The 27448-nt window shown below is 45.4% G+C and overlaps 2 protein-coding genes across 15 annotated transcripts in view; both read left to right on the top strand.

The window, feature by feature from the left end:
- The window catches only part of STN1 (STN1 subunit of CST complex), a 64560-nt gene extending 39237 nt beyond the window's left edge, over positions 1-25323 (top strand). For both annotated transcript variants that reach the window (XM_089898146.1, XM_089898144.1), the window contains one exon: positions 3-25323. In XM_089898146.1, coding sequence (XP_089754272.1) covers positions 3-19 — 17 coding nt within the window. In that variant the 3' untranslated portion in view covers positions 20-25323. The remainder of the gene's footprint in view (positions 1-2) is intronic.
- A 93-nt stretch (positions 25324-25416) lies between these two features.
- Positions 25417-27448, top strand: part of SH3PXD2A (SH3 and PX domains 2A) — a 245775-nt gene continuing 243743 nt past the window's right edge. For 11 of the 13 annotated variants that reach the window (XM_089898129.1, XM_089898122.1, XM_089898120.1 and 8 more), the window contains exon 1: positions 25426-25585. In XM_089898129.1, the coding sequence (XP_089754255.1) occupies positions 25514-25585 (72 nt within the window). In that variant the 5' untranslated portion in view covers positions 25426-25513. Of the gene's footprint in view, positions 25586-27448 lie in introns of all 13 variants that reach the window. The other 2 variants (XM_089898130.1, XM_089898132.1) reach the window with 2 other exon arrangements.

The following is a 27448-nucleotide window of genomic DNA, read 5'->3' as shown; positions in this document are numbered from 1 at the left end:
AGCAACAGAAGAACTATGAGAAGTTGAGGGAAGCTCTTGGAAAACTCTCTGGGGCTACAGTTGGGTCACCGCTCATGTACCAAAGAGCAACCAAGGGGTTCGCCTGAAAAGGAGGGAAGCTGAGCAGACATCCTCCCCCTCTCTCGGTGCGTACATGTTTCAGGAGCTGTGAACACTGTGTATAGTTAATGTAGGCGAGAAGACAAATAGTGTTCTGTCTGGTCGAGGGTTTGTTTGAAGATCCATGATTATCCCCATCTGGTAAGCTACCATTGCTTCTCATCCCTATAAGACACTTCTTTCTAATTATTTCCCCCTCTGATAGTGTGCCAGGACACTGGCTGGGAGAAAGCCGAGCAGAAAGAAGTCTATTCAGTGATGAGGAACCCAAGACTTGGTGCCAAGGATGAAAACCAAGCAAACTTGTAATTTTCCACTGGAGAAAACATCCACACTTTTTTATTAGCTTGGTCTCTTCTCTACAAGTGGCCTGTAGAGCAACTGCCCCCAGAAAAGCACCTCATTGTTTCCTTACTAGATTTACAAGAAGCACACAGGCAAACTCAGGAAGACCGTGGTGAGGCTTGCTGGAGAAGACAGCAGCAGGCACTGGGGAGAGAAGCAGGACCAACCTGAAATCAACCTGAAGGGAAATCATGTCTGTGGACAAAGAACCTTGCAACAGAGTTTTCGTTTGCATAACAGTCTACTGATTGAGGCTCTAAATGTGATCCCAAACTCCCACATAAGTGAGTTTTTACTTAATCCAGAATTTTAAAAAAAAACCAGCCTATTTTTATTGAACTTTTATTAGGTAAACCCAAACAGATCAGTCCCAGGGTTTACGTGTTCACAGGAATTCTAAATCAAACCCCAAATTCCTGAAGAGACTCCAGCCTCTCCCTGTATGTCAAATTAAAAAGATAGGTTTGGGCTTCCCTGGTGGCGCAGTGGTTGAGAGTCCGCCTGCCGACGCAGGGAACACGGGTTCGTGCCCCGGTCTGGGAAGAACCCACATGCTGCGGAGCGCCTGGGCCCGTGAGCCATGGCCGCTGAGCCTGCGCGTCCAGAGCCTGTGCTCCGCAGCGGGAGAGGCCACAACAGTGAGAGGCCCGTGTACTGCAAGAAAAAAAAAAAAAGATAGGTTTTACTTTGAAACGTCAAAAGAGGAATTTTGAAGACTGCATAATAGCCCTAGTTTTTTTTTTAGATAGAAACAGTAAAGTGGTGTCTCATTAATTCAGACTGATGTGGTGAAAGGTTTGTGTAAACTAGTGAAAAACCTGGGTTTGAAATAGTGCCATTTTATGACTTTCAGTCTACCCAGTGTTTCATATTATGTCTGAATTACTGTAAGGGAACAGGTTTGCTGCTCTGAGGAAAGCTGCTTTAATGAATAAGAATTATTTAAATTATATATCATTTGTTATTATTCAGTATCATTTAATTTTTATGTATTATGTACCATTTAATATTAATAGGTGATTTTAAAGTACTTGAATTTAAGAGATTTGAAAACATACATCCATACAAAAGCTTGTACACAAATGTTCACAGCAGTATTATTCCTAATAACCAAAAAGTGGAAACTACCCAAATGTCCAACTACTAATGAATGGATAAAAAGATGTGGTATATTCATACAATGGAACATTATTCAGCCATAAAAAGGAATGAGGTACTGATACGTGTTACAGCATGGATGAACCTTGAAAACAGTATGCTAAGTGAAAGAAGTCAGATACAAGAGGCCACATGTTGTGTGATTCCATTTACATGAAATGTGCAGAACGGGCAAATCCATGAAGACAAAAAATAGATTAGTAGGGGCAGGAGGAGAGTTGGTAGTACAGGGTTTCTTTTTGGGGTGACAGAAATTTTCTGGAATTAGGCAGTGATGATGTATGCACGACCCTGAATATACCCCAAACCACTGAAATGTGGGTTAGGTTGGGATTCCTCACAGTGTGCCCTGTTCCCAGGGCGGGCATCCCAAGGAAGAGCACACCCCAGATGGAAGCTGCATGGCCATTTTGAACAGAGCCCCAGAAGCCGCACAGTGTCACTTCCGTGGCATTCTGATTGTCAGGGCTGTCACAGAGTCACAAGCTCACCCACACTTTGTGAGGTCAACAGTCTTCATCAGTGTGCATCTGAGGGTTTTGTTTACATTTTTACGTCTTTAGGTATGAGTGGCGTCAAGCATCAGTTCATTCCAGGCAACCCTTAGACAGATGCATTATGCCCTGGACGTTAGCCGTTGCTTCCAGCAGAGGCTGAGGGAGGCCCGGGTCGTATGTTCTAGCAGCGGTGTCAGCTGCAGAAACAGGCCAAGGCCGGACACTGAGGTCCTAGCTAATACACAGCTGGAATAAACATCCTGAAGAACTCAGACCTCAGTGTTCCCACTTTGCTACTTCAAGTGCTTGGACACATGCCTGCCCAAATGTTATATAATACACGAAGGCAGCAATCTTTTGAAAACCAATCACCATATTATGAACTGAGACCTCTCATAAACCAGACGCCATTCAGCTCTGGTTCAGTGACTCTGTCCCCAGTCAGATAAATGTGAAAAACTAAGGATGTTTTTAAGAAAGTGCTAATTAAGTGGAGAAGATAGTTTTCGTAATAGAAATGGTCTTAATGCTGCTTCCACTTTAATCAGCGTAGCCTAATTATCATAATAAGGCAATGCTTGCATTTTCGTCATTGACTGGGGTTTGGTACAGTTAATTGGGGCATTGGGCAACACCCATTTTGGTAATCTTCTTGGCTAGAAATTGCATCCTCGGGGAGAAGCTTTTTCATTTTTGTTCTGAGGACAAATCAGTGAATGGAGGAAGTAAAGTAGGGGTGAAGACAGAGCATCCGTCCATTGTTTTTAGCTCTACTTTAGAGCAAAGCAACAGCAGTGTCACATAAGCTGTGCTACGTAGCACAGTTAACTTGTGATAAGTACTGAGTTTTCTCATGTACTGAAATTTGTGAATGATTAGTCTATTCTAATATAAATTTGGTGGCAGAATAATATATTGAGCTGTTAGCATGGGATTTGTTTTTCCTGTCTTTTACTTCTTCCGAGCAAGAGGCCAGCCTTGCCTCCGGGAGGTTTGGTTTGGAGGCCAAATCCAGAAGTTGTTTGTGCAGACAAGCTGACTTATGTTTTCTGGAAGCCTGGAGCCTGGGAGGGATTGGAGATTAGTGGGCTCCAGGCATTGCAGACCAGAATGTGCTGCCCATGGTGCCTGCAGCAGGTGGCAGGTTGGCAGGACTTCTGTGGAGAGGTTTTGCAGTGTCTCTTGCAGACTTAAAGCTTTGGCCTATGATCCCCAGCTTCAGCCGAGATTCCCAAGCTTGGAACGGAAGCTTCTGCAAGCCTTGTTCTCTAAAGGGACACACTGGGGATATCAGCAGAAGACTTGGTCTCAGAAGAGTGGACACATCACCTATTTTCCAGGCACCACGTACCCTCTTATGTGCTGGTTTTTCACGCATCTCTAGAGAAGGGGAGAGCCTGCCCCACCCAACTACTACCAAAATTATTTTCTTTCCAGCACAGAGAATGAAGGCGCCAAGCCCCAGCTAACTTGAAATAAAAAAAGGAATATGATGTCTCACCCATCTGAGTTTTGGGAGTAGGATTCATATCACTACAGTTAGAATCAAGTCAAGGTGAATTTTTGAACAAGGTCACATTCCCACCCACTTGCATTCCAGAATGGTCTCTTAGTGGTAAAGAAAGGTACAGTGTCATGGTAAGGTTCCAGGGAAATTGCTCATGACCCTCCCACAGAGCACACTATGCTCGCAAACCACCAGTCCTGCGTCACTGTGGAAACAATTGGAAATCACTGCCTCAGAGGATGGGGGAGGGCAATGTGATAAGAGTTCGTTATGCTTCCTCAGTGAGGTCCACCTTATCATGGACTGAAAATATCACCGTGTCCTGCAACCATCATGTATGCTGATCAGCCAGAGGTGACCTGGACCACACAGGCAAGTGAGCAAAGAGGATCTAACTTAGGAGAAGGCTCCAAACCACCTGAACAGGGAGTCTTCTCCCAACATGAAGAAGCTTGAAAAGGCCTGACTCATCCAGCAGCCAGCCCAGCCCAGCACCTCAGGAAGAGTTAGCAAGCAGCCTGTGTGGTTTCTGTCCAGTCCTAGCTTGTCTTGACCTGGTGGAGGGCAAGAAATACAAACGCCGCTCCTGAGAATGGCAGCCGCCTTGAGAATGCTGGTATTAGCACTCCGTCAGGGGCTGGGCTCTCAGCCCAAGCACACACCCCGTTGGGGCGAGCCTGAGAGTGGGAGTCATCTGCCTTTTCTGTCCATTTCTTGTGGACCCAGGTAACCAGGGAAAATGGGAGGTGGGCGTGTTCTGAACCTACAGCCAGCTGAGCTCTGGGACTTAACTAGACTTAACTAGCTGTTCCCACGTGTTCCCTCAGAGGTTGCCCACATCACAGTTCACCTGGAATTCTGTGATGGGCCCAGCAGTAGGCACATAGTGGTGCTTGATAAATGTTTCAGTGGATGGGCAGTGTACTTATTGAGTGCCAACTGTGCGCAAGGCATTGTGCCAGGTGTAGAGGGGATGCCAAGACAAAGCTCCAACCCTGTCTCCAGGGAACTTTCAGTCAAGTGGATCATAGGCACATGCCTACATGACTTAAAACCCATGGGTGCACATGGTATTGTTTGACCCTTGGAGTTTAAAAATATTAAAACTATTATGGTTAAAAATATTAAACCAACATAAAAAAATTAGCTACCATCTGTATTTTTTTAAAAAATGTAGTGTGTGTAGTGTAGTTTGAAAGACCATAGAAGAAACTGGTATCAGGGTTGGCCTCTTCAGATAGGGAATTGGGAGCAGGGAGTGGGTAGCAGATTTATTGCAATGTTTTGTAATTTTTTTATTGTGTAAAATGCTATACCTCTACAAATAAACAAACAAAAAAAGGATGGGGAATTCACATCAAAATCCAGCTCTCTGGATTTTCTTTTTTAGAGCATTTTTTAAAATTTTTTATTTATTTATTTATTATTTTTTTGGCTGTGTTGGGTCTTCGTTGCTGCGCGTGGGGTTTCTCTAGTTGCGGCGAGCGGGGGCTACTCTTCATTGCGGTGTGCAGGCTTCTCATTGCAGTGGCTTCTCTTGTTGTGGAGCACGGGCTCTAGGCGCGCGGGCTTCAGTAGTTGTGGCATGTGGGCTCAGTAGTTGCGGCTCACGGGCTCTAGAGTGCAGGCTCAGTAGTTGTGGTGCATGGGCTTAGTTGCTCCGTGGCATGTGGATTATTCCTGGACCAGGATCGAACCCATGTCCCCTGCATTGGCAGGCGGATTCTTAACCACTGTGCCACCAGGGAAGTCCTGGATTTTTCTTGGCAACTCAGGATTCTGGCAGTACTGGGAACATTTAGTCTGGAAACAGTGTGTAGGTGGGCAGAAGGGCAGCATTAAAAGATTTTAAGCTGAAGGCTGGCATCAGATTTACATTTTGGAAAGAATATTTTGGCTGCAGAGTAGAGAGCATGGCTCAGGGGCAGGTAGACCAGAGAGACGTGACTGCAGTGATCCAGGGGAAGGTAGTGAGGACCTAAACTGGGACGGTGGCAGGGAGACAGATGACAGAGACATTAATGAAACAGACCTGAGGTGGGTAACTGATTTAGGAGTGAAGGAGTGTGGAAAAGGCCAGGGTAACTCCCAGGTCTGCAAGACACACCACGGTGATTGCCACAGCAGCCTCAAACTAATGGAAGGGAGAGAGGGCTCAGGAGATCTGTGGGCCTTCTCAACTGGATTCAGCAGAAATCCTGAAAGGGCGCATCTCCTGAAATGCAAGGAAAAGCCCACACAGGAAACGCACTCTCAGAGGCAAATAGCTCCTGTCCCCCATTCCAGGCACCAGTAGTGTCTCAGTGATTTTCCAGAGAAAACAGCCTCTCTGGAGAACACAGCGTGGGAGAACTAGAATTTCAAACAGAAAAACTTAATGCTTGTGGTTAAAAAGACAAAGAAGCACCAACTGAGAAGTAGTTTAAATCATATTCCTTTAGGGGATGGATTTTCTTGGATCTGTGTGCATCCTTTACAGCTTTATTAGTCACTGCTAAAGCCCTTTTTGGGTCACAGAGCCGCCGGCAGGGTGCTGTTCCTGGGAGGATTACCTTGAGCAACCAGCCCCAAACAGCAACCCTGCATGTCAACAAGCCGGGCTGCCCTGGCAACATCACCATCCAAGAGGGGGAGTAGGTGCCCCAGCCCTGAGGTTTGAGGCAACCAGTAAATGAACTAGCCTAGAGCCTCTGTGATTCTCTTTCCCTATGCATGACAAAATTTTATCTCATTTACTACTTGAATCAGAGTTGAAAATATTTTCCCTTTGAGACTCTGTGGTCAGATATCAATTTATTAACACTGTGGCCTCACCTCAGGCTTAGTCCAAGAGGTTTAAGTAAAATCAGGGGCTTCCCTGGTGGCGCAGTGGTTAAGAATCCGCCTGCCAGTGCGGGGGACATGGGTCCGAGCCCTGGTCCGGGAAGATCCCGCATGTGGCAGAGCAACGAAGCCCGTGAGCCACAACTACTGAGCCTGCGCTCTAGAGCCCGCAAGCCACAATTACTGAAGCCCGCGCCGAGAGCCCGTGCTCTGCAACAAGAGAAGCCACCACAATGAGAAGCCCGCGCACCACAACAGAGAGTAGTAGCCCCTGCTCACCGCAACTAGAGAAAGCCTGCGCACAGCAACAAAGACCCAACACAGCAAAAAATAAATAAATAAATTTATTTAAAAAAAGTAAAATCACACTAATGTTAAGTACTTAATAATAGCTAATGATTAGTGAACAGTTATGTCCCAATCACCCAACCAGCTTAAATCTTCACATGAACCTAAATAGATAGGTACTATTATCATTCCCACTGCACAGATGAGGAAATCGAGGCCAAGACTATCTTGCCCAAGCATATGCAACTAGTAAGTGGAAGAGCCAGGTTTCTACCCAGTGAGCTTAACCACTAGGCTGTACTGCTTTCATGATCAGAGAAGCCTATTCTCTGGTGCCTCTGAACTGTGAACTCAACACAGTGTCTTCAAATTTAGGCTGATATATAGATTTTATTTTTGCTACAGCTGAGCCTGCACTAAGAACACCACTTCTGATGATAAAGGTTATATGGGACGCTGGGCTGAGTGGGTGGGGTGATATCATGTCACACTGGTGGCAAGGAGGGAGCAGGTATTTACTGAAGCAGGTAGGAAATCTGGGGCAAGGCAGCAAACATTCCTATCTAAACAGCAATATGGTCCCAGAGGAAGACCAAGAGAATATGGTTCAGTAACCTCCAAGGGATTTGGTTTAGCCCATGCAGTACTGGTATTCTCAGGTTGTTTTTTTATATATATATTAAAGATGTTTAATGATGAAATATTTCAAACATACAGAAAATAATGAAGCAGAAAACCTAGATACCACTGAGATGAGACAGCTGATTAACGTTTTCGCATCTCTGCTTCAGTTCTGTCTCCTGAAAGAAACATGATGTTAGAGATACAGGTGAAGCCAAACCCATTCCCTCCTTGCCTCTACTCCCACAGGTAACAGCTACCTTAATGTTGATGTGCATCATTCCAACGCAGGTATTTTATCGTGGCATAGCTTGCAAGTAGTAAATTGTACAAGCCTTAACCATACAGCTTGATGAATGTTTACACATGTAAATAAGACAAGACCCAACACAAGATATAGATCAATAACATGTCCAGGACCTTAGGGGACTTCTTTGCCTCACATTTCAAAAATAAATTGACAGAGTTGCCAACATTTAAAAAAAAATTTTAAATCCTTGTAAAGCAACTATACTCCAATAAAAATTAATTTAAAAAATAAAATAAAATTCAGTTACTCAAAATAAATGAATAAATAAAAGTTTAAAAATCTAGAGATTTAATATGAAATTCCAATTTTCTAGCTTCTCTTGAAATGTGGGGAAATCTGACCACATTAAGCTCATATTCTGGCTTGGAGACAGAGTAGATCTGCCCACTTTAGATGAGGTGTGAGCTCCCTAGTTTACCTACTGCATCCATCATGTCTTATTGTTTATCCAGACCACTTCATTCGTTTGCATAAGCTAACCTGCGACTCATCCCCTGAAAGGTGCCACCGTATTTATAATATTTCAAAAATACTGCAAATATAAAAAGGCCGAGAACAACTGCCTCATCCATCCTAAAGAAAGCAGAGTTAGAGAAAAAGTGTCCTCCTCGCCAACCTGCTAGGTGATTTGGGAAGCTGCTGGCCATGCCATAAAACAAAAAGGAATCTGATTCTCCAGGTCTTTGCTACTCAAAGTGTGGTCCTTGGACCAGCAGCGTCAGCATCATCCAGGAGCATGTTAGAAATACAAAATCTCAGTTCCCTCCCCAGAGCTACTATATTAGTCTGCTAGGGCTGCCATAACAAAGTACCACAGACTGGGTGGCTTAAACAATGGAAATTTATTTTTCATAGTTCTGAAGGCTTGAAGTCCAAGATCAAGGTGTCAGCAGGCTTGGTTTCTTCTGAGGTCTCTCTCTTTGATTTCTCCCTGTGTCTTCACACGGTCTTTCCTCTGTCTGTCTGTGTTCTCTTCTTACAAGTCATATTAGATTAGAGCCCACTTCAGTGACCTCATTTTACCTTAATTAACTCTTTAAAGACTGTATCTCCAAATGCAGTCACATTCTAAGGTAATGGGGATTAGGACTTCGACATATGAAATTTGAGAAGACACAGTTCAGCCCATAATACCTACCAAATCAGGATTTACATTTTAACAAGATCCCCAGGGCACTTGTGTACACATTAAAGTTGGAAAAGTACTGCCCAGTGCCTGCTCCCCAGTGGATAAAACACAAGTGGGTCTGTCGGGGTGGAGGCAGGGGAAGGAGGAGAAGCTGGGGTGAGTTTTTAGATGAACTTTCTCTCCATTCTACACGTCTGGTAGGGTGAGAATACTGTAAAGGTATTCCCTCTTCTTGAAGCTGAAAGAGGTCAATTCGCTCTTGAGGGGGAGTCCCTTCCTCTCATTGAGGAACAGAGACCCTCTGCACTTTGGGGAAGGTGAGCAGGTAAGGTTAACATGTGAGGCTTGATGAATCAAAGCTGATATGAATCTGACCCATGGGAGTTTAGAAGAGCCTCATTCTGAAAACATGTTGGAATGCTGGAAATGTGACTGCTCTTAGTAGAGAGGTCATTTTCATCTGGTCCTTACCTGCAGGCTTCCTCTATCGAGGTGCAAGGCATGTCTTTGGGATTTCCTGGAAGGGGGACCAGGAAGATACCACACTGCATTCCTCCCTACTCTGTACAAGTTCATTTACCACCTCTGTCATAGGCCTGATGCTATGGTGACAGTTGCCATGGAGACACTGCTATGCACTGTTGAAGCTAATCCTGGCCCATACTGTCAATCACATGGTTTAAGCTAGAGATTTTCAAGCTGTGTTCTGTAAAACTATAAGGTGCTTTCAGGGTTTCACAAATATTTTATTCAAATCTCAATTTAAAATAAATTTATCTTTTAAATTACAAAGAGTTTATATGCTTGGGTGGGGGGGGGGATCAAACAGTATATAGAATGAAATATATACTACAAAGTGAATGCCCAAATTCTCATCTGACAGAGTAGCTCTTTTAAGGCTAATCCTTTATACAAATAATAATAATAAATTCTGGACCCCCTCCTCAACAAAAAACCCTATTTTGATGGCACTGAAAGGCATCCAGACAGTAAAGGAAGGGAACCTCTCTGGTGAGACCCACATTTTTATAGCTTTACCACTAAGGCAGTCAGTCTCAAACTAGAGTTTGTTAAAATACAGATTGCTAGATTCCACCTCGAGTTTCTAATTCACTAGGTCTGGGATGGGGCCCCCAATTTTGCATTTCTAACCATTCCCCACGTGATGCTAATTACTGGTCCAAGGACCACACTTTGAGAACCACTGGCAGCTCACACAGGGTAGAGGTCATTGAAGGACTAAAGCCACAGGCCTAGTGGCCTGATGATTCTGAGAAGGAGTTTACAAATAGAGTGGCTGGAAACTGTGGTGAAAATTCTGGAGAGGAGAGAGTCACAGAGGGGGAAACCCCCAAATATGTGTATAAATTCTCCTCAAATCCTTGGCTGACTCTTGAACTGTATATGTCCAAGTGAGACTCCGAGGGATCCATGGGAAAAACAACAGCTGATGGCTGGAAGAGATTGAGCAGAGATTTCAGCCATTGCCCATCACGGGGGTGACAAAGTTTGGACCTGAAAGTCTCACCAAGTGATAGGGGTTTGGTAAACAACTGCAGCTTTCAACTGAAACCATGGAAGGGCTACACTCTAAGAGTAAAGGCTACGTCTCTGACTATGTTGACCAAGAAGGCTGCAAATAAGAAAAGAATTTATTTGGGGTCTTAGGAATTGCAATTCAGGAAACACTGATTTGGGTAAAACAGTAAGAGTGTTCCAGAGAAGAGAAGGAGTCTGGGGCTTATACAGGCAAAAGCCACAAAGTTGTTAAAGTTGGTTGGCAAGAATTATGATTGATCCTGATGCAAGAAAGGAAACATTTGTCCTCAAGGGATAGGTTGTGCACAAGTTATTTAGGGTCAAATAAGTAGGTAGGCTGTCATGAGTTATCTTAGGGTAAGGGTCCAATAAGTATCTTGAGTTTCTGAAACACTGGGCAGACATTCTGGAAGCCTTCATTAAGACAATAAGTGGTCAAAGTTCACATTCCACCTGGGCTGAGAGGTGCATCAGTCACACTTCTTCAACGCCCTCCCAGCTCCAGTTTAGAGAGCTCTCTTAACAATACCACTCCATTTTGATTTTTTTTCCACAACTAAGGCATTAACCCTAGCACTAAGGTTAAAACTAAAATAGACCCATCCTAACCAAACCTACAAGCGAGTTTTAATTGATGTGATCCACCACTGGAAGAAAATGCTCATCAGAGGAAGATAACAGAATCCAGTCTCTAGAACGTGTTCACAATGTTCACTCTACAAAATTATTAGACATGGGAAGAAAAAGAAAAATGTGACCCATAACCAAGAGATAAATCAGTCAATAGAAACAGACTCACACAACCCAGATGTCAGAATTAGCAGACAAGGACTTTATAATAACTTTGATTAATATGTTAAAGAGTCTACAGTAAAAGATGCATATACTTGGTGAAGAGATGAGAAATTCCAGAGAGATCTGAAAACTGTATAAAAGAGTCAAATGGAAATTGTAGACCTGAAAAGCACAGTATCTGAAAAATGATCCTTCTGTTCCACATCCTCATTCCCAATCCAACTTTCTGCCCCAGAGTTAAACATCCACACAGGGTTCTTTGCTTGTAAGTGATAAAGACTTTAGCTAGCTTATGCCCATGTGATGAGGTGTAGGCCAGCCTACATAGCCAAACTGTGGTGAGGGGCAGAGTGGAGCTGGTTTAGGTTCATCTGCCCTAGGGATTCAAATACCATGAAGATGCTCTTGTCACTCATCCCTCGCCTCTGCCTGAGAATTAGCTCTATACATTCTCACTGTGAGCAGGCTTCTCTATGTGGTGAGAGAGATGGCTGAAGTGAGCTGTGGGCTCATAGCTTCTAGCTCTGAGAAGAAGGGGGATCTCTTCCCGTAGCACCAGTTAGAAAATCTCAGGAGAGGTCTCTGATTTGTCCAGTGTAGGTTACATTCTCTCCATAGACCAATCACAGTTGCCAGGGATTGGGTATTGTTAATAGCTTTGGTCAGATCCCCAATAACTACAGCCAAAGGAGACAGTTCCCTTTGGAAGGAGAACAGTTCTTCAAAAGGAAAGAGGTAGCATATATGTGGTAAGTGGAACAACTGTTGTGAGCTGGACAGCCATTTCAAGTTGTGCTGACTTCACCATTATCAGTTAGGTGTGAATCCACATCATTTAATATGTATTACATAGTGTCTCACTGTGGGTTCCCCTCAAAGCAGCCCATGTCAGTGGTCTGGATGCAAGTAATTTTGGAGGGATATGATCCAAAGAGCATGGTGAAGAAGTGGGAAAGGGAGACAGGAAAGGGAGAAAGCCAATGAAGGTGTGTTAATGAACAGATTAGCATTTTGGGCAAGTGGTCTCAATTCCACTATGCCCCTTGAGAGACTGTGTAGAACACACGGCAGAATCGTCCAAGAGACAAGGAAGTTAGGGAATTTATCCACCACTCCCATCCCTCATGGTTGTAAGTTGCTCCTGTGGGGCTAGAGCTTCTGGAGCATACAGCCAGAGAAAGCTCGCAAACAGAAAGACACAGGTGCTTGAAGGCGGAGGCTGCAATTGTATGAGGAACGTCCCCTGAAGCTGCAGATCTCTGCAGTGGCTGAGGGGAAGTGGGCAGGGCACTGATAGTGCCTGATACACATCTGTAAATCCCTTTACATAAACAGGATTCTGTTACACATTGTTCTGTAAGAATTGAAACTTCAAAACTATGTTTTAACTATGTTTAAAACTCAAACAACAATATCCCCATCCCAATGAGCTATAATTCCACATGGGAATCCTGGTGACCACAGGGCTAATGCCCTCATTATAGTTCAATAGTCAGTCCTGCAATAACTAGTTTATATGTTACACCTCTCATGGAGGCGCTATCCTACTCTAGCTGTTAGATATGAGTGCCTGAGTAGCTAATGTATATTGATGTAAGACTTTCTTCAAGCAGACTTAAACAACTACCCTTAAAACTGAAAATGGATTTCACAGGTGAAAAACAGGACATTTAAGAAGAAAATTTGGTTGTGATGAGTTCAGCCAGGACCAAGATACCAAATATCCCACCTTAGACCAATTCTTCAAAGCGTCAGCCTCACTGACAATAGCTGATGAAAGCAATATGCTGAAAATGCTCATGCAAAAAAAAAAAAGCCACTCGAAGACAAGAGAGAATGATAATATTTACTTGTTTGGGAAAGTCACCTTTTATGGCACTAGAAATTACCCAAGTCCTAACTATGTTTTGTGTAGTATATTTTGCACATTAGTTTTATAGACCCTGCCAAGCAGCAATGCCATTTTGAGACTAAACACAGTGGAGCATAAAAACAAACTTTCTGTTTCATTCCACGGAAAACGAACAGCTTAATGCTTTTGTAAAAACATACACAAGTCTGGTGATGAAAATGCACGTACAGTGCCACACATAAACAACACATTGCACATGAAGGAGAAGAACATACCGTTAAGGAAAAGCTTAGGAAACCTCGAGCTCTTGTTAATAAGACCTATTAGTAATCAGGCAACAAGAACATGGAAAGAGCAGACTGCTGGGAAAGAGCGATAACTGCTGCCAGATCATTCTGCCCAGAGAGAAATTTGCAAATGCACAAATTGCACTAGAAATGCAAGTTCCCTGAAGGCGGGGCTCTGGTCTATCTTATTCACAAGTTCCCTCAGTCGGCGGGAACCGGGCAGGGGGGTGGGGGCTGGGGACCCGGCCGGCGCCAGGGCCTGAACGGAGCACGCCGGTTTCGTGGCGTGGATATATCTGCTTCTAAGGCGGCTGTAATTGGCACGCTATCCCATACCAAAGTACCTTTTGAGAAGAAAAAGAGGTGAACTATAAAGTGAGAGCCAGTTTCATCTCTACTCTGCAATCTAGGAGAAAAACTTTCGCCCGAGGACAGATCAGGGGGCCGGGTTCAATCCCTGGTCAGGGAACTAGATCCCACATGCACACCGCAACTAAGAGTTCGCATGCTGCAACTAAGGAGCCTGCGTGGCGCAGCTAAGAAGCCGGCGAGCCAAAACTCAAGGACCCCCCGAGCCACAACTGAGGAGCATGCCTGCCACAACTAAGGAGCTGGTGAGCTGCAACTAAGGAGCCCTTGAGCTGCAACTAAGGAAGCCATGTGCAGCAACTAAGACCTGGTGCAACCAAATAAATAAAATATTTTTTAAAAAAGAGTAAACTGCAGAAAAGTGAAAAATAAATTTGGATAAGAGTTAAAGAAAAATCCATGAGGAATTGGTTTCAGGACACCCAGATGATACCAAAATCCACAGATGCTCAAGTCCTGCATGTAAAATGGCACAGTGGAGTCGGCCCTCTGTCCCTGTGGCTGCGGAACCCCGACTGTACTCAATGTTGAATGAATGAATGTACTCAATGTTGAATGACTGTACTCAATGTTGAATGAATGAATGATGTTTGAAGATCAAAGTTATGTACGATCTGTACAGACCAGCAGGACCAGAGAACAAATGGTGCTTCTTTTAGTAAATGATGATAATAATAGTAATGATAATGACTAACAGTTACCGAGGATTTACCATGTGCCCACACTGTGCTGACCATTCTATGTGACTGACCTCATGTTCACCTGACAATGACTCCATAAGGTAAGCATTATTATCTCCACTTTGCAGACAAGAAACAGAAGCTTAGAAAGGTGAAACAACTTTCAAAGTTGCACAAAAAAATAACAGTAGAGCAGGAATCCAAACCTAGACCCACACTTTCTCCTCACCTCACTCCTTTGCCATATATGCAATTCAGAAAAGCTATCAAGGGCTTTCCTGGTGGCACAGTGGTTAAGAATCCGCCTGCCAGTGCAGGGGACATGGGTTCGAGCCCTGCTCCGGGAAGATCCCACATGCCACGGAGCAACCAAGCCCGTGTGCCACAACTACTGAGCCTGAGCTCTAGAGCCCGCAAGCCACAACTGCTGAGCCTGTGTGCCACAACTACTGAAGCCCGTGCCTAGAGCCCGTGCTCCGCAACAAGAGAAGCCACCGCAATGGGAAGACCACATACTGCAACAAAGAGTAGCCCCCGCTCGCCACAGCTAGAGAAAGCCCACACGCAGCAACAAAGACCCAACGCAGCCAAAAATAAATAAATGAATTTAAAAGAAAGAAAGAAAAGCTATCAAGAGAAATATCTTTTTTTTTTTTTTAACCTGCCATGAAATGTTGGCAAAAATGTAGTAGTGACATTCAGATGGGGAGAAAACAATGATGGGGGAAAAGTGAGGAAGCAGTGGCTTCTATGAAGTTGTGCCTGTACCGGGGCTAAGCTGTCATTATATGATGCACACATCAAGCGTTAGCCATCATCAAGAATACAGCACCTTAATATGCATTTCATGTGGCATCTCAGTGATGCTGAGGTGCTGTCTTCACACTGAAAACTTTTCAGACATTTCTGGGTTACTGTAATAAAATGGGCGGTGAGATCCAGAATTTACTTTTTACTTTTCAGGCCAGAGCAAAATGCTGGTATGACCATTTCAATTGAGAAAAGAAATTATTGCAAGAAACTACTCTCTATCTGATTCAAGGAAAGCTGTTATTAGCTAAATCCTTCTTTTATTTAAATGAACATATGATCTTTGTGGGGACACAAACAGTCAGCCCATAGCAAGCTGTAACATACATAGACTGAAGTGCACAACTCTGGTGCTTCCACTCGGATCCAGAAACCACAGCCAGCACCCCACAGTTCTCTGTATCCCCTCTCAGTTCGTACTTCTCGGAGGCAACCACTAATATAGCCTCTAGCACTATAAATTAATTTGGGCTGCTTTGAACTTTATGTAAATGAAATCATGCAGTATGTAACCCTTGTGTCTGCCTTTATTTGCTCAACATTGTGTCTGCGAGCTTCAACCAGTTTGCTGCAGGAAGCTGTTGTTTGCTCTTTATCATTGGTATATAGTATTCTGTTGTATGAATGTAACACCACTACTGACCCACTCAGCATTGGTGGACATTAGGGTGGCTTTCAGTTTTGAGTTATTATGAATAGTGCTGCTATAAATACTTGCACACATTTTTTTTGGTGGACGTATGTACTGATCTCTCTTGGATCTGTGTCTAGGAAGGAAATTGCCAGGTCATAGTATAGGTATACTAGACAGAGTTGAGCAGTTGCAACAGAGATTACGTGGCCCCCAAAGTTGAAAATATTTACTGTTATTCGTTTAACAAATATTTAGTGAAAACTTGTCATGTGTCAGCCGTTGCTCTCAGCACTGTGGGTGTGTCATGGTGAGAAAACAGACCAACATCCCTGTGCTTATAGAACTGGCATTTTTATATTTCAGTAATATCATGAATTAATATTCAGACATTATGGGGACTTCCCTGGAGGTCCAGTGGTTAAGAATCTGCACTTCCACTACAGGGGGCACAGGTTCGGTCCCTAAATCGGGGAACTAAGATCCCACATGCCTTGCAGTGCGGCAAAAAAAAAAAAAAAAAAAAAGAAATCAGACATTATCTACATGGTTTCTTAACTGTCCATAGGTGAGGGTTTCTTAACTGTCCATAGGTGAGATTTTTCTATTTTGTTTCTAAAGGTCTGAGCAGTGATGATCTCTCATGTGTTAGGCAGGGTAGACAAACTGGCCTGAAAGAGTGAGATTTTCCAAGGCTCTCCTGGCACAAATGGTCCAGTTCCTACCACGGTAAACAGCATCCTCAAGTGGAAATTCGAAATCCCTCCTCACTAGCACATCCCATCTCTGTGGAGTATTCCTGCAGGGTGCTGGAGCAGGATGCTTTGCCCTTGTGGGCTGGGCTGGGCCAGCTCTGACTCCGGCCAGCAGACAGCCCAGTGTGTCAGCAGTAGTCACCCCCAGCTGCAAGGTCAAGGTCAACGTGCAGTAGTGCAGGCCTAGTGCTGTTTTCTTGGAAGGAATGATTTGTTTTAAGTAACTTCAGACCTTTTAATATGCTTCCCAAGAAGTTAACTATTCAGAAACTTCCTCCTCTTCCCCCCACCCCCACCCCCCAGATTAAAGGGAAAACAAGAACTCCAGAAAAATAGGAAACATCTGACCTCCATTAAAGTGAAAACAAACAAACAAACTCTTAAAACATCTCTTAAGAGTTTAAAGCTGTATCCACCTAAGTTACTTTTACTCATAGCAAGCAGGTGAGTGACATTATCCAGGTATGAAAAAACCATGAAATAAAAGACGGCTTAGAAAATACTGCTTTCAGCCCATGTAATAAATACCTTACTTTTAATGTAGGGAAAGAAGTGCACGCTTAATAGAAAATTTATTTCTTCCAGCCCTCATTAAATAAATGCTGAACAAATATTTAAAAAATACTAGAGAGTCGAAGGGGCCCAAAGTCTTGTTTGTTTGTTTGTTTTTCTTATCTAATTCATCATTTCTTCCACCTAGACTGTGAGCTCCACAATGGAGGGCATTCTTGTTTGTGACTAAATTCCCATTTATGGAATAAATACACGAACATAGTGCTTACTCTGCACAATGCCTGGTACACACATAAGGGCTTAATAAACAATTGCTGATATTACTATTGTTATTGTTACTATTATTATGATGATCATCATTATTATAGCTAAAGGGAAATTTTAATATTGACTAGAAAAGCTCCCGTATATTACAGGCTAAAAAAAATTTGAAAACTAAGTAGCACTATCATCCCTCCAGGTATGCAGGCCAAGAAACTATGATTGTCCTTAGCACTTCCATTTACCTCATCCCTGGCAAACATCACCAAACAGAAGCCACTTCACCTTCTAAAGTTCCCTTCGCTCTACCCAGGACCATCAGCCCAGTCTAAGCTATCGTCACCTCTTTTTTTTTTTTAATTAGGTCAACACTTTATTTTATTTTTTTAATTATTTAAAAAATTTTTATTGGAGTATAGTTGATTTACAGTGTTGTGTTAGTTTCAGGTGTACAGCAAAGTGAATCAGTTATACATACACATATATCCACTCTCTTTTAGATTCTTTTCCCATATAGGTCATTACAGAGTATTGAGGAGAGTTCCCTCTACTATACAGTAGATCCTTATTAGTTATCTGTTTTTTATATAGTAGTGCGTATACATCATCAATGTCATCACCTCTTGTATCCTACTGCAGATCTACCAAATACCCCCTTCATACTCCAGGCAGGCCCCTTCACCAGGGGACCATCCTGATCCTTTTAAAATGCAAATTTAAAAAAAACCCAAACAATCCTTTTATGATTACAGAAGGACATGTGTACAGTACTATAGAATGTTTTAAGGTTTAAATAAATTAATATTAAAATTTTTAAACATATCTCTACCCCCAGAGATTACCACCATTCGTACTTTAGTATATGTTTGCTCCACCTTGACAATATTTGTCACAATTATAATTTTACATTTATTTGGATGATTTGTAAAACAATGTGTATCTTCCCCAAAGGTGATAAAACTACCTAAGGACAAGGACCTTGTCTGGTTTGCCCCAAGTGTAGCCCCAGTTCCTAATAAAGTGGGTGACACAGGTTGGTAACTTAACTAATAGTCATTGAGTGGATAAATAAAGGAATAATGTCCTTGAAAAAGTAAACAATAATTTGGTAGGTGTGTTTTGGGGTGTGTAAGCCACTCACACCAGCCCTCTTTCTTAGAATTAATTCCCCAGCCCAATGAGTTAGCTCTGATAGTCACCTTTGTGCTACATGACTCCACTCCCTGATAATTGAGTGGATCAGGGTGGACACATGACCCAAGCTGGGCCAATCAGATTGTTTTTCCTGGGAACTGGGATCTAGACTGCAGAGGCAACCAGTCTCAGGTGTGTCTGGAATTGAGGGACTGGTAGACATTTGGGCAGAAGGGGACTCCTGCTATGTGGGTGAAGAAGCAGAGAAAAACCATCTGCAGATTGAGAAGAATAAAACAGAAACATAGTGCTAAGCAGAGATAAGAGATGGAGAAAAGTATCACGTTCTCAAAGATTTGCTACTTCCTTGTTCTGCTCTGAGAAGCCCAAGTATCCGTGGATAATGAGACACCACGGTACATTGGAAATAGAGCCCCTTCTCTTTTTTTTCAGCTGGCTCAGCTCAATTTCTAGCACTTGTAAACCAAAGAGTCTCAACTGAAACGTGCTATTTATATATTAGGCAGTAAGACTAATCAAAGTGATCATAGTAATCTGCCTAGGGCCACACCTTATGGATGACAGTCAGAATCCCAGTCAGATTCACCTAGGTGAGAAAACCCGGCCTACTAAATCTTCCTCTACCTGCCCTAGCCTATTGGGTAAGAAATGAACCAACTATGGGGATATCTTCTGCTTGAGACAGAGAGAGCAGGACGTGAGCTGGAGCACACTTGACTTTTGAGAGTCTTGACTCTTTCACCTGAAATAGACATGTGGATTCAAACAGGATGAAGAACAGTAATTTCTAACATTTCTGAATAGAGAACTGGGAAAAAAAAAAATAAGCGATCAAACCAAAACCAGACTCATAATTTTGGTTATTGGTGGCTTCAGGCTATTTTAAGAAACTGCCTTTGAATTCCCCAAGGGATTTTTTTTTCCTGTTCTTTTTGTCATCCAGTGGACAACTCAGGGTTTACGGGCTCCTGGAAAATCCAGGGGATTTTGCAAAAGAAAAATCTGTGGTGGCTTATGGTTAAAATGGAACTATGCACACTGATCTTTTGTACCAAAATGATCCTGGTAAGCCCCTACCAGGCAGAAATACACTTGAGGGCATGTTCAGTAGTTGAGATAGATGTGTGAAACCATCCACACCCTCATCCTTGAAGTTCTTAAAGCACAGTGTGCTAGTTTGGGGACCAGATGTCCCGTCAGTGTTAGGGATGCAGCCTGGAATTATGGAATAATATTTTTTTTGCTCTGTGACTCTAATTGTGTCCTTGGCTTCTTTGGCCATGCAAGTTAGCAGATTTCCCTCTGGTATTCCAGGGCCATGGTCATTTGCTAAGGCTGGAACTTGACATGGTTCTATCAAAAAATTCTCCTGCATAAGGACCCTCACCAGAGTCAAGGCTAAGACAGAAGGCTAAGACTCTCAATGGCATCTTGTGTAGAAGCCTGTTGAGATTTTTCTGATGAACTTACTGTGTTGGGAGTCAGAGAAAGGTGCTTTCCACCACCTGGTGGTTTGGCAAGCAGAGGGGCCTGTTATTATGGCTGCAATTAGCCAACAATGGGGCTAAGCAGACAGGGCAATTCTGGTGTCTCATCCTGGTCCCATTCCCCAGCAATCAAGGAAAGAAGTCTGGCCAGTAATTTACTTGCCTCTGGAGAAAACGGAAGTTGATCTTACTGTCTACTCCAAATTCAGGAAAGACCATTCTCAAGACACTCCCCAAACATTTGCTTATTAGGGCTGATTTGAAAGAGAGAGAAGGAAGGAGAAGAAAGAGAGATGCATGTACACCCTGGACTGCTTATAGTCTGTAAACTGGCAGGTTATTGGTACCAGGCCCTCCTGCTTTTTCCTGCCAGGGGTCAGCCAGGGATGGAAAGGGATACAAAGCAGGGCCAGCTGCTTTGAGTTAAAGGTGCTAAAACAACTTTGGCCAGTAGGGGGCTCCAAATCTCATTCAAATTTGTGCATCTCTGGATAACAGACCCATCAGACTTCATTATATATGATCGTTATCCAGCATCTTAGAGCGTGCATGGGAGCAGAAAATCACCAGAGACCCAGAGATGGGAAAGGACTTCAAGATCACAAGGCTGGGTTGTGGCTGAGCGGAACTAGAACCTAGGTTGGGTAACTCTCTCCGACTCTTAGGCATCGCTTTCATCGTCAGCCATCAACAAATATCTAATTTTAAAAGACAATCATGTATTGAATGCCTGGCATGTGTAAAGCTCTGTGCTGGGTGCGGGGTGTGTGGCAGGTGGCCGAGGTGCTATGGTCAGGGTGGGGAGGGAAAGGGTGGTGCCAGAGTCCAAATTCATGGTCCTCAAGACCTTCACCAGCTTCTTACTGGTTTAGAAGGCACAACCTAAGCACAGCAAAGTTTAAAAAACAATAAAGATGTAAATAAGCGTTCAGGACAGTAGCGGCTGAACTGTCATAGGGCAATGTATGATTAGTAACCAAATGAATGTTTAGTAATCTGTTTTCACTGCTTTCCTCTATGCTGTCGTCTTTGAGGACTCATGAAGACTACATGGGAGAGGAGGTCAGATGGGCTCTGCATATGGGAGCTGATAGGATTTGCATGTGCACAGAGGGGCTGTGGAGACACACGTGGTCCCTGCCCTTGAGGAGCATCCTGCCTGGACGGGGTGGGGGGTTGTTTGTAGGCAGCCTGTGATGCTTATGTGAATGGAGAATTGGAACAAGGGACCCTGAGAGCAACATTCTGGATCTGCAGGTATCTGTAATGCTCTTTAAATGAACTCTTCTCGTGTGGGAATAAGCTCATACAAGTAGTGGAGGACAAAGATGACAAGTCTAGGCCTCCCTAGCTGTGTGGCATTGGGCAGCTTACTTAGTTTCTCTTGGTCTCGGTTTGCTACTCTGTAAAATTAAATAATAAATAACCTCTCTGGTCCCTTCCAGTTAGAAAATTCTGTGGTTGTAAGCATCCTACAATTCTCTGTTTTTGAAAAATCAGATTTCCAGGTATCAGTCAGTTTGCATCTTTATTTTAGGTCCTCTTTCCCTTATTTATCCTAACCTTAAAAAAAATTGCAATTATATTTTGTCATTTGAACTAACACAGTGTCCTTGGATTAGAGTCGTCTGCAGTTCATGGATGGAGGTGGCAAAATAGGGGTTTACCTAATCCTCTCCAGCACTACTAGCTCCTTGAGCAGATGTTTTCAATATAGACCACCCAGTGTACCTACTCTGCCAGGCATGCTGGGTACTGAACAAATGAGACACAGTCTTGTCTCCAAGGAGCCTTCAGCCAGTCTCGGTCATTGCTGGGAAAGGGCCAGGCACATGTGAGGCACTCAGTAAACGTGTGTAGAGCAGAAAGGCATGCCTAAGGCGCTGTTGGGAAGGAAATCTGCATGAGGTTGAAATGTACCCAGGGAAGAAGGGAGAGCCTGTACCATTTTATACTTAAAGCCTCTTGGCTAGATGGCTCCAGGAGAGAAAGGAGACTTTCTCCCATAGGTATTAATAACTTCTACCCAACTAATTTCCAGACACCCTGGCACCGAGGGGGCTGGTGCTCGGTTGCTCCCTCCAACTGAGGTAATTCGGGAGTGCAGGGGAAGTTGGGGGTCCTCGAGTTGTGCTTCAAGACCCTGAATTTAGGAGATGTCAGGTTGTCTGGGGTTTCTTAGACCAGAAGAAGGCCATCAGCTTGTAGGCAATCACCCTTCCTCTCTCCTCCGGATCTCTTATCCTCAGGTCCATGTTCAGATCCTGATCCAGAAGAAGGAGGGTGAGTGGGAAACCACCGGTGCCTATTGGGTGAGTGCTCTGATTCATAAGGTGACCCAGTGCAAGCCAAACCCCTTCCTCTTCTTTCCCTCCAACAGCTAAACCCCGGCTCCCCTCAGCAGGGGTTTCTCCGGCTTAATTAGCACTTCCAGAACACCTTGCAGCCCACAGAGGAACAGTGGCCGAGTGCCATTAGGAATCTTTTTGCCGTGAACCCACAGGCTGTCTTGATTTTTCACCAAAGGTGCTCCCAGATTCCCACAGCCCAGCCCTTCCCTGAGGAGCTCAGTGCTGAGGGTCTATCCAGGTCTTCCTCCTACTCCCACAAGGAACAGGCCTTGCTCAAGGCAGTGATGCCCTGTCTCCTCCTTTTCGCATCACTGAGCATCACTGTCAGATCATCTTCTCCCAGGACAATGGTTTTCTATAATCTTCTCTGATAGAGGAGCCCTGTGCCTAGTGTCAAGATCTCTCACAGTCTGGACCCCCAACACCCATCCTTCTCCTTATGTCCTTTTCCTGTGTCTCACCCCCTTGCCTGGCTCTTCCCCAGGTGGACACTGTCCTCCTGGCCCTCTGCCTGTCACCTGCAGGTTCAGGCTTCAGTGTCCTCACTCCACCTTTTCTTTTCCCCCTGATCATTCATTCAACAGATTCTCATACAGTGAGTGACTACTACTGTGGATAAGGTACGGTATTTGCTATATGAGGAGTGCAAAGAAGTATAAGATAACTTAAGCCAGTCTTTGTATACCAGGTGCTCTCAGGGAGAGGAACTGTGTTGTGGACAAATACACACAAGTCAAAGCAGCTCAGGGCAAATGCACCTGGCTTGGAGGAGTTCAGAGGAGGCAGAGTATTCCAAGGTACTCCATTCAGCCCATCCTTCAGTCCCTAGCAGAGGGACAGCCTCCTCCAGGAAGTTCTCCTGGATTACTCCAGGCCTCCATTTTCTGGAATGCTAATGCATATTTTATTAGATACAGTCTTAATGGTGTCTCTGTTTCTCAACTGTATTCTCTTCTCTTTGAGGGAAGGGACAAGCATTTTGTCAATTGGATTCAGTTTTCAGGTCCACAAACATCAACTGAATTCTCTCTCTCTTCTGTTCCTTAAATCCTTGTAAATGAGCATAGATTAGGTGCTCAATCAAGCCTAAAATTCTAGAGTTTTAGAGAAGAAAATTTTTAAAATATTTTTTTAAATGTCAATATCCATACATGCTAATTATGAAAAACAAAGAACTCAAAACTGTCTCCAACATGGGTAACTACTGCTAGGAGTTTGGAATGTATGTAGGGAGGAATCTTTTTTTTTTTTTATAAATTTTTATTTATTTTATTTATTTATTTTTGGCGGCGTTGGGTCTTTGTTGCCGCGGGCCGGCTTTCTCTAGTTGCAGTGAGCGGGGGCTACTCTTGGTTGCGGCGCGCAGGCTTCTCATCGTGAAGCATGGGCTCTAGGCAAGCAGGCTTCAGTAGTCGTGGCACGAGGGCTAAGTAATTGTGGCACACGGGCTTAGTTGCTTCGCAGCATGTGGGATCTTCCCGGACCAGGGCTCGAACCTGTGTCTCCTCCTTTGGCAGGTGTATTCTTAACCACTACACCACCAGGGAAGCCCCTGTAGGTAGGAATCTTAAAAGACCATCTAGTTCAGCACCCACATTTCACAGAGAACTTTAAGATGACTCTAATGCCTATGGTATTAAGTGATTTGCGGCAGGTCAAATATTTAGATAGCAGCATCATTTGGTGTTCTAGCATCCTTCTCCAAGAAAGTTGGAGGGGTAGTATGATATTCTGTACCAGGCAAATGTGTGAACAGTCTTAGATAGCTACATGGGTTCTGACAGTGCAGAGAAAAAAAGTATTAACACAATTAGATTGTAAAACTCTTGGCCTCCATTTCACACGCTTCACATTGGTCCACAGTCACAAAGCTCATTGTGACTGTGAAACAATAGGATTAATTGTGAAAACAGTACTTCTTTAAATATTTGAAATTAGAATGGAAAATATGTTGAAATAGATGAGGGGGTGTAAATTGAATTAAATAGTAATTGTGTTCCAAGTCCAGGGACAGACAAGTGGCTTGGAAAGTCGGTTTTCCATATCAGAGGGACAGGTGGTGAGAAAGCCAGAGCCTGGGGCCAGTGATGAGACAGTCCCCAACCCAGTGGTGGATTTTCTCACCATTGTGTGCTATCTTCCCTCCTAGCCTGCCTGGGGAGGGTCCCAGGGAAGCCCTAGGCTTAAGGCAGTGCTGTTACAGTCTTGAAACCTCACTGGTAAATGATATCACAGGTTGGTTACCCAGACCCAGATCGATAAACGACTCAGGCAGCGGATCGATCACATTTCCGGGGAGAATCTACCCTTTGTAACCTGCAGGGGGGCAGGTGGTTTATCAAAAGATAAGGCTCTGGCTTGAAGGATTTAATGCCGCTCTTTCCCCACTCCTGTCTCCTCCTTGGAGGGCCTGGGCCGTAACAGCGGGGTAATAAACTACTTTTCATTAAAGAGATCTGGGGAATAGGAGTGGGAGGGGGCCGTAAAGGTGGGGACAGAAGGCACAAATCCGCTCCAAGACGGGAAGCCAGGGTGAGGGCGCGCTGGGTTCACTTCCCCCTGCCCCTCCTCCTTCCGAAGCCACCCTGAGTTTCCGTGCCCGGCGAAGTGGCCCAGCGCCGCGCCAGGCCGCTGGCCGAGCTCTTGGCGCTCCGGCCGGGCTGCAGCCCCCTCCCCGTCGCCCCGGGCCCGGAGCCCCTCCCAGCACGCTTCCCCTCTTTCCCTTCCCTTCCCTTCCCTTCCCTTCCCGGCCCGGCCTCCGCCTTCTGCGCGCACAGCCTCCGCCAGCGCCGAGCCCCCTGGAGCCGGAGCGCGGCGAAGGGGCGCCGCCGGCCCCTCCCCAGCGCGCTGACAGCAGGCTCCGGGGCCCCCGCCCCGTCCTCTCGCCGGCGGGACACACCCCCGCCCCTCCTCTGCTCCGCCAGTTCCCGCCGGACCCACCGGGCGGCGGAGAGAGCTGGCGGGCGAGCCGGAGAGCGGCGGAGGCGGCGCTGGAGGGAAGGGGCGCGCGGCAGGCCCACGGGGAGCCGCCCGGGCGCACGGAGTCCGCGTCCGCTCTCGACCGTCCCCGCTCCGCGGCCGTACCTGAGGGCGCCGGGAGCCCGGGCAGCGGCGCGCCGGACCGGGGTGGCGTGGGGGCCGGGGACCTGGGAAGCGGGAGAAGGAGCCGGAGCTGGACCAGGATGAGAAGGTGACGCCGCCGGGGGGCGCCACTCGCTCTGTGGGGGAAGATGCTCGCCTACTGCGTGCAAGATGCCACCGTGGTGGACGTGGAGAAACGGAGGAACCCCTCCAAGCACTATGTGAGTATCGCCCCTAAGACCCCCGCGGGGCCTGGCCAGGAACCCCCGAGGGCCCTGGGTGGCCCCTTGCCCTACCCGCGCTGTTGAGTCCCGGGGCTAATTGCCCACAGGGCAGCCTTCGGCGGTAGAGTTTCTTCGCAGGGCTGTGATCTCCAGGGAAGCCTTTTCTGACCTTCCTCCACTCCCCCCACGCCCGTTTTCTTTTTTTGGCATTGGAATTGGCAAGGGCTGCCCTTGTCTGTTACAACGGTGAAGTCATCTGTCCGCCTGAGCTTTGAAGGATGGTGGGGGGAGCGTTCGTCAAACCCTCGCTGGGAAGCTCCGTTGGGAAAGAGCATCTTCCCGGCCCTCCCTTGGGACTCGGGTCATTCACGCTCACACAGACCGAGATGCTTTCAGAGGCTTGACCTGGGGAAGGAAGCCTCACGCGAGCCTCCCACTTTTGCTCCGTTCTCTGCCTCCCTAGGCCTGGGTCTGGGGGCAGAGGGATGACGCCGCACCCCTGCCCCACCTCCACCTTCAGCCCTGAGCTTTGATTTCCTTCTTAAAGTCCTTGTGTCCGTCGGTGTGAGGAGAATTGTGGCTTTTCCTTTTATCCCTCCTCTGGACATGACCCTTAACTGGGTTCATTTCCTCTTAAGTGATGCTCCATCTCCAGACACGAGGAGGCAAATGTTTGCTGTGGTCTCCGAGGAACAGCCGGCTGCCCCTCCCCCTTCCTTCTCCAAACTTAATGAGAAGGGGCTAAGGTTGATTGAGCCGAGCTCCTGGCCTGTGGGACGCGTCCCCCTTTCATCTCAGCCCCTCCTGTCTTCCCATCCTTCCCACAGTAAACTGTGTCCTTGACGCCTGAGAATGCCAGTCCTAGCGGCTTTGCTCCTGTTCTTGAGATAGAAGAGACAGACAGCAGGGCATCCAAAGCCGGAGGACTGCATCTTATTTGCAAATTAGTCAGTTAAAGGAGCATTTAGAATGCTCAAAGCATTAATTTTAACAATTAAGACAGGCTGTTGGTTGCTGCCCTGGACAGCACATTGATCTCTGAAATTCCTTGTTGGAAGGAGACTGGGATTTGTGCAAATGTCAGCCTCAGGCTACTCTTTCTGTCTTTATCCCCAGTGGCTCTGATCTTTGGGTTTCTTTATAGTAGAATAAATGGGCCTGGGCTCAGGTTGGGGAGGAGGTAAACCAAGGAGTCTGGTTCGTGATGGGACAGAGACGTGGGTGCTGGTGGAAGAGCTGTTCTTTTGTGTTACTGGCTCAGCAAGCATCTTGCCCTGCCATTTCAAGAAAGCTCTTTTTGGAGGACTTGGGTCACCATGTGGTCACCCTCCCCTGGGGACAGATGTCCATTTGCACATCCCAGCACTTATTACGAAGTCAGTTTTCCTAAGTTCTTTTCTCAAATGTTGCAGGCTAAGTTGTAGGGGTTCTTTTCTTTTCTTTTTTTTTTTTTGTCCTGAACTTTTTTAATAAACATTTCGAATGTCATTTGGTTTTCTTATTATTCTTTTCTTGTTTGTTTGTTTGTTTTTTTGGCTGTGTTGGGTCTTCGTTTCTGTGCGAGGGCTTTCTCTAGTTGTGGCAAGCGGGGGCCACTCTTCATCGTGGCGCGCGGGCCTCTCACTATCGCGGCCTCTATTGTTGCGGAGCACAGGCTCCAGACGCGCAGGCTCAGTACTTGTGGCTCACGGGCCTAGTTGCTCCGCGGCATGTGGGATCTTCCCAGACCAGGGCTCGAACCCGTGTCCCCTGCATTGGCAGGCAGATTCTCAACCACTGCGCCACCAGGGAAGCCCCCTAGGGGTTCTTTTCTAGTCCTCAGTTAAGGTAGGCACTGCTTTCAACAGATGGCACTCTGTT

Source organism: Delphinapterus leucas, chromosome 16, assembly GCF_059928025.1.
Source record: "Delphinapterus leucas isolate spDelLeu-1000000601 "Yukka" chromosome 16, BTC_Dleu_Yukka2, whole genome shotgun sequence".
Taxonomy (NCBI): domain Eukaryota; kingdom Metazoa; phylum Chordata; class Mammalia; order Artiodactyla; family Monodontidae; genus Delphinapterus; species Delphinapterus leucas.
Note: the sequence above shows the minus strand (reverse complement) of the source record. Positions and strands in the feature narration are given on the sequence as shown.